The sequence below is a fragment of the Protobothrops mucrosquamatus genome, unplaced genomic scaffold, assembly GCF_001527695.2.
Source record: "Protobothrops mucrosquamatus isolate PMUCROS unplaced genomic scaffold, P.Mucros_1.0 scaffold_157, whole genome shotgun sequence".
NCBI classification, from domain to species: Eukaryota; Metazoa; Chordata; class Lepidosauria; order Squamata; family Viperidae; genus Protobothrops; species Protobothrops mucrosquamatus.
Genome location: NW_015386233.1, coordinates 71925 through 79545, shown reverse-complemented (window position 1 = coordinate 79545; position 7621 = coordinate 71925). Strand labels below are relative to the sequence as shown.

Below are 7621 nucleotides of genomic sequence, written 5' to 3'. Positions count from 1 at the left end.
AACCCAAGTCTGGCAACAGTTCTTCGTATGTTTTAATCTCCAGGCCTCTGATCATCTTAGTTGCTGTTCTCTGAGCTTTTTCCAAAGTCTCAACATCTTTTTTGTAGTATGGTGACCAAAATTGGCTGCAGTATTCCAGGTCTGGTCTTAACTAGGGTTTTATAAAGCAGTGCTAATACTTCTGGGGATCGTGATGAAATGACCAGAGTTTCATTTCCCCCCCCCTTAGGGCTAGATAGCTAAACAGTTGTTGTTTTTTCAAAGAAGAAATCCTTATCGATACTTTGAAGCATGCTTAATTGACGGGATCCTGTTTTGGATGCCTGAATCAGACCGACCTCCGGATGTAAAGGCCATGTTGTCTTGTTTGAAGGACAGCTAATGAGAGACCTTATCAGTGACCCCACGCTGGCTGTGGCGGAACTTCATTATGTGTTTTGTTCTGTGAGGCCTCCGGACCCCCTGTTATAAAAACAGTAGGAGTTCAGTCTCCCACTGGTTTTGTTCGTTAATTTTATGTGATTTACTTGAAATGAGGAGATTGACGTGTTCGGCTCACGATGTTAGACCATGGAGTTCTTCTAATACTCAATCCTCATCCGGTTTCTCTTCATTTGGGGAAGTGAAATCAAAACTCCGGGCGTGACTTTACTTTATGTTTTGAGTAATGTCCCTTGATAACAGTAATCTCAATCGTCTGTCTTCTTCTTACTTAGAATGTCTACCAAACTGTAGATAGCCTGGAGTTCGTGAACACAACCTTGGGTGACCACCAAGTTCCTTCCTCTCTGGCTTTGTTTTATTTTAGATTATTTAAGTCTTTCCTGCTGTGATACAGCCTCCCAGATTGTACTAGTTTACAAGGGCATCTCAAAGACTTACATCAGCAGCACTGGCGTTTTTAGAAACCAAAATGTTGGGTTTCCTCCACTGAGGTCCTTGGTCAGAAATGTGTAAGGTTTCTGGAGGAGAGGAAGTAAACAGCATGATAAAATGGGGTGAAACATGCAGGAGGGTAGGACATGTTATCTAGGCATTTGCCTTTTACATGTGTTTTGTAGAACTGAACAGGTCAGTTCTAACTGTCGCACTGTGAAAACGCCGTCATATAATCTGAAAGTGTCAAATATTCCCATGGATTCCTCAAAGTTACCTAGTCCTAGACCAGGGGTAGGCAAACTTGGCTCTTTTATGACTGGTGGACTTCAACTCCCAGAATTCCTGAGCCAGCCATGCTGAGGGGACAGGGAGAGGTTTCCATGCTGAGCCATGCTGGCTCAGGAATTCTGGGAGTTGAAGTCCACGAGTCTTAAAGTTGCCAAGGTTGAGGACCCCGGATATAGGGCAGGGGTGGGGAACCTTGGCTCTTTTATGACTCGTGGACTTCAACTCCCAGAATTCCTGAGCCAGCATGGCTCAGCATGGAAACTCTCCCTTTCCCCTCAGCATGGCTGGCTCAGGAATTCTGGGAGTTGAAGTCCACGAGTCATAAAAGAGCCAAGGTTGCCTATCCCTGACCTAGACCATGCATTCAGTATACCTTCTAAATACCTTCTACAGAAGCTCTGGTTTCCCATCATTAAGAAGGTCCTGTTAATATTAATTGCAACTAACCACTGAGTTGCAATATTGGTGCCGTTTAATCATCTGTACCTTGAATGTAAATTAGAATTTCTGACGATTTATCCTTGGGTTCTTGGCTCAGTTCCGTCTACTTTTTGGTCATCATCTACCAATTATCACAGAGGGAAAGAGGCAGAATAATGAGAGTCAACCCTGTCCTAGGATATATTGCTTAATATTATCTATAATTCTGCTGCCTGATTCTAACCACAGAGATAAGTTCTGTGATTACGTTAACTCTTATAATTTGATTTGATTCAGAAGTTAACCAAATTCAACCATTTGGAAGGTCTTTTCTGCATCCCTTGTTTTAAGATGGTGAGGAAAATTCGAACCTATGTGCCTTTTCGAATACAATCACAGATGATCTATTTATTCTCGTTATCTATATTGTAATATTCACTGTTGTTATTTTAAATGCTTTTTGCTGATAGTCACCCAGGCTTTATCTTGCCAGCGACCCTGTCAGTGCATTGCTCTGCCCTATGACTCTTTTTCAGCTGATTTTGGAAACAGAAAAGAAATGCACGTTGTCCCAAATGCACATCACAGCTTTATCAGCTTATAAGAAAGGAATATCAGCAAGGCCAGCAGGAAACACTCTGAGGCTCCTTCGTCTAGTTATTTCGCCTCTCCTGCTTTACTCCATTTAACTAAATGAATGGATTTACAGTGTTGAAAAGCCACCCAGTTGTGGGTCATTGTTCCCCAATCAGAAGCTCTGCTGATTTTGCAAAAGTGAGATAGAAGCAATGGCCAGGTCTGGCAGCCGAGCGTTTGGTCAAGAGAATTCTGGAAGGCAGGTCTTCTGCTGCCCAAAACATCTCATAGCATCATCGGTCCACGTTCTGTGGGGCCTGTCGGGCACCTCTGCAGAGGTCTATTCAGCTTTTACGCTTTTGGCTTTGAAAAATCTCAATCTTGTAAAAACGCAGATATGTGGTATTCTCTGAGCTTGGTGCTTTTCCAGCAGATGTTTCATTACCAAACTAGGTAACATCGGCACTGATGAAGTTACCTAGTTGGGTAATGAAATGTCTGCAAGAAAACAAGCAAGCTCAGAGAGCATCCAGGATCCCACGGTTCAACCCGGAGCTTCAAATATTCTTTTCTTTTGATAGATATGTATGTACAGCATTCTGGTCCTAAGGAACATTAACATTTCTGCATTTTCTTAGGTACCAACTGCTGACAATGTCGTCAGATGGTCCGGAATCTCGTGTTGCAGAGCAGAAACCTTTAGTCAACAAAGAAGAGGTGAGTTGTGTTCTCTGTGCCTGGTTGCTTTCTTGCAGACGTTTCATTACCCAACTAGGTAACATCATCAGTGCTCGAAGGGAGCGGGGTTTTGCTGTCCGCTTAAGAGATAAGTTTGCATAATTGCACCAGAAAGACTGCCAAATCTTCCAGACTCTCAAATCGCAGGTCCTGTTCTGAAGTGCAGTAGGGACATCATTTATGGGATAATCCTCCCCAGTACTCACTCGGCAGTGATTTTCATATTTGTCTACTATCGTGTAAACTTTTTTTTTTTGAAAGTGACCCATATCATTTGTTCTGTCCCGATTGTGGTCTTAGCATACCCGCTTCTTATAGAACGCTTTATTTCACAAACGTAATTCGTTATTCTAGTCTTCCTTAAATTTTCATCCTCTCTTCTGGAGCTCAGAAGAAAGCTCTTTGGGAGTGGTGAGACAGGATGGACAGAGAGAAAGTGGCTGATTCAAAACTACCTGGGGACGTTTTTGCACTTTACCTGTTAACAAGATACTGGTTCCCCAGAATGTTGCTATTAAATGAAAAGTATAGATTAACGATGAGGAAATTGAACTCTCTGCAGAGCTTCCTGTAATAAAATAACTGAAAACCCATGGAACAACTTCCTTCCATTTTGAAGTGACATAAAGGGATGTTGTTAGTTGCGAAGTCATGTCCGACCCATCGCGACCCCACAGACAATGTTCCTCCAGGTCTTCCTGTCCTCTACCATCTTCTGGAGTCCATTTAAGCTCACGCCTGCTGCTTCAGTGACTCCATCCAGCCACCTCATTCTCTGTCGTCCCCTTCTTCTATTGCCCTCAATCTTTCCCAGCATCAGGCTCTTCTCCAGTGAGTCCTTCCTTCTCATTAGGTGGCCAAAGTACTTGACTAAAGGGATATACAATCCTAAAATGACCTTAGCTAAACCTCTGTTTTGGAGGGATGGTGGTGAGAATAATAATAATAATTAAAAAAAACCACAGCTATGGACACTACGGGTTTTGCATCACTGCTCTACCCCTTGCATTATGGACAAGTAAGATTTAAGAATTGCTTTCTGTCATTTGACAAGATCGACTTCTCCAGGGAGATGCCATTTACGGTGTTTAAATACACAGGGAGTGGTCATTTATGTAAACAAAGTTTAGTGACAGTTTGAGTAAAATCAATTTTACTGGGTGGGGGGAAGCATCGCATGGGCCACCAATAAGCTGGGACACTCTCATTTCATCCTCCTACAAGTCCCAATCAGCAGGATGAATGTCTCTGAAGAACTGCAAATGATATGAATCAGATTTCTGCTTATAGGAGGAATGATGGAGGTTTTTTTTTAATAGCTTCTGTAGTATCTGGCCTTATTTGTCAGTACAATCCGATCTTATTTCTGGATTGGATCCAGGCTTTGTTGTATTTTAGGATTAATGGGCTTCTCAATGATCATTGTTAACTTTTGCCCCATTGGTTTGGAGGGATCCTCTCTCAACATGATGACGCCGGAGAGATCCTGTCTCACTAAACTTTTATATAAATGGGATAAAGCTAATAAGAGATCTCCACAGCCTTTATTTCAGAAATGAAACCTTTGGGGTTTTCCGTCTTGTGACCCTCTTGTAACCTTTCTTTTTCCAGGCCATCACTCGTCTCCTGCCTGATATTGATGATGACATTCACGTAAGTGTGGTAGAACAGACGTTACAACTGTTAAATATTGCCATAGGCATCTAATGAATCTAATCTAATGAAATATCGGTGGTCCATGGAGACAGCCAGTAGCTACTATATAAGCTGTAACCTGAATGTTTCACAGAAGCACTTAAAGAAAAGGGTTCTTGGAAAAGCACATTTCTGACTAAAGTTGGCAGATGAACAAGTGGCTGAATTTGACTTATGTACTGTTTGCTTGCGTTTACTCTGGCTTTTGTGTTGTTTTCCGAAACCTTCAGATCCTCAGGAATAATTGTTCCCTGAAAGATTTCTAAATCACTATGTAAGACTGGCTAACTGCTGTAATGCCCTCCACTTCACCAATACCACAAGGACGGAGACACTGTTTGCCAGGTTGCTTGCAAAATCTCCCTTTGTGCCAGGTGGAGGGCGTGGTCTAGTGGCCAAGGATGCTAAAGCTATTCTCCATGAAGCACTGCTTCTATTAAACAGGTACTGGGAAAAGAGGAAGCTGCCCAGAAAAATAGTTCAGAGGTAATCCCACTGCCCTCAGGGCTAACAAACACTTGATTCCCTATGACTATTCACTATTCAACTTGTTTGGATGACCCATCCAGAGAGCAACGGCAATAGCACTTAGACTTATATAGCGCCCCATAGTGCTTTACAGCACTCTTTGGGCGGTTAACAATGTCAGCATTTATTTGAATATTGCCCCCAAACAATCTGGGTCCTCATTTAACCGACCTCAGAAGGATGGAAGGCTGAGTCAACCTTGAGCCTTGTCAGGACCGAACTCCAGGCTGTGGGCAGAGTTAGCCTGCAATACTGCATTCTAACCACTGTGGCACCAGGGCTCCTAGGTTTTCCCAGGTTCAGATGGTACGCATGTGGTCCTGTTAGAGCAGGGGTGTCAAACTCAATTTCATTGAGGGCCGCATCAGCATTGCGGTTGCCCTCAGGGCCGGGTGGGTGTGGCCTACTGGGTGGGTGTGAATGGAGTGGGTGTGGCTTACTGGGTGGGTGTGGCCAGCTCTACATCGTTCGCGTCAAGGGTGCCTGTGGGGGCCTGGGCAGGAGTGGGACAGATCTGAGGGTCTCTGGCAGAAGGGGCTGGGACCAGGGCAAGTGCCAAGGCATGGTCCACTGGAGGACTCTCACTGTTCCTCTCAGGCCATGCAGGGGGGGGTCTTATGGAGCTAAGACTGAATGCGTTTCAGCATAGAGGGCCACCACAAAATTGTACATTGGCTCCCGGCTGGCCTGGGCCAGGGCCATGGCAGAGGGGGCTGTTCCCTCACTGTTTCCAGGATGGCTTTGCGGGCCACATGAAACCACTTCACGGGCCGCATCCGGCCCCCGGGCCTTGTGTTTGACATGTCTGTCTTAGAGAAAGCACTCATCAACACATTGTGGTGTTGTGACCAATCCGTCTCTTTCTCCAGAATTGTAGCAATGAGATTAACAAATCCCTCTGGCTTTGCAGCTCTAATGAAAGCCAGGATTACACAGAGTGTTGCTCCATTCAGAAAAGATCTCCTGTGTATCAAGGTCAGTCAGCAATATTATATCTCAGGGGCTGCCACAAAGAAAAGGGAGTCAAGCTATTCTCCAAAGCACCTGAAGGCAGGACAAGAAGGAATGGAGGGATGGAAACTAACCAAAGAGAGAAGCAACCTAGAACTAAGGAGAAATTTCCTGACAGAACAATTAATCAGTGGAACAACCTGCCTCCAGAAGTTGTGAATGCTTCAACACTAGACGTTTTTAAGAAGAGACTGGACAACCATTTGTCTGAAATGTCATTGCAGGATATCACCTTGAAAACACCTTTGCCTTCCACAGCATCTAATTTGCTTTTATTTTGATTCGGTCTAAATCAAAACTAAACGCAAAGTCTCATGCGTCGACCCTGCCCACCACTTAGAACGTGTCCCCTGGCCTTTTGCTTGGAAGTCTCAGCAGGTCCCACGGATATGGTTCACCTCTCTCTGAAAAAGAGCTACCTGCTACATACCTGCTTTGGCTCCCAATCTAAATTTTAATTTTTGTGGGTTTTTTTTTTACAACCCTGTAGTCCCTTAATTTGGGCTAGAGTCGAGGTGACTGGCTGGAGCTCAGCGTTTACTGGCTGGATGCCCTTCCTGACGCCTACGCAGAGTTCACAGCAGATATATTTTTCCTTTACTCGGTAAAAGAGAAACATCTGCCGCTCCTAGGGTTGAACTCTCAACCTTCAGAGCGGGAGGCGAGAGTCTTCACCACTGGGCCACCACACCGATCTGAATTTTAATAAGAACCTCCAAAGGCAGCCCAGCTGCCTGGACAGGAACACTCCTTTTGCGGAGCTGACAAAGGCAGAGGTTGACAGCACAGCTGTTCACTACTGCATCCCAGGAAGTGGTGACCTCTTGGACTTGTTTCTCCCATAGCTACGTGCAGCAGTGTTGCCTAGTCTGCAGACCACACCCAGCTTTCTGCAAGGTGCCAGATGGCAGGTTTATCTTCAGCCTCCTGTCGGATTAGCGTACCTGGGATATTTTTATCGCCAAGGCGAGGGCTGTAGCACAGGGTTGTCAGCAAAGAGCCTCTTAACGATAAACTTGACGTTGATTAGGATGAGACACCATCTGTTTTCTTGGGGGAAGCCTACTGCAAGCCCAGCCGATTTCACTCAGGGATGACATTTGGCCAGCCTGGAGACAGCTGACCGCTGGAGTTGTGTGCCGAAGGGCTTAGAACAAGGACTGAAGGACACATCAGTGTAGACCATTTATTAAATTTGATTCTAATCCTTGTCTAGCAGTGGTTGCGATGGCACGGATAATCTCCTGAAGCCCAGGCTTCCTCGTAGCTTGACAGTTTAGTGGTCTGGTAGATAATAACCTGCTTGGGGAAGGCAGATTTTTCAATGGGCTGTTGATATTAAAATCTGGAAGGAAAGGTTATATCTGAGTCCCTCCCTCAAGGGAGTGTCCTTTATCAGGGACCACAGAGAAAGACCTTCTTAGTCACCATCCCTTTTATGGGAGTTAAGCCTTTCCTCTCCTGAGTTTCTTCAAGACAGCTAGGA

General features: G+C 44.8%; 1 protein-coding gene across 1 annotated transcript in view; it reads left to right on the top strand.

The window, feature by feature from the left end:
- The first annotated feature begins 2560 nt into the window (after nt 1-2560).
- The window catches only part of LOC107291871 (protein NDRG1), a 29478-nt gene continuing 24417 nt past the window's right edge, over nt 2561-7621 (top strand). Inside the window, exons 1-3 of the mRNA XM_015820912.2 lie at nt 2561-2565; nt 2802-2880; nt 4513-4554. Of these exons, the coding sequence (XP_015676398.2) occupies nt 2561-2565; nt 2802-2880; nt 4513-4554 (126 nt within the window). The remainder of the gene's footprint in view (nt 2566-2801; nt 2881-4512; nt 4555-7621) is intronic.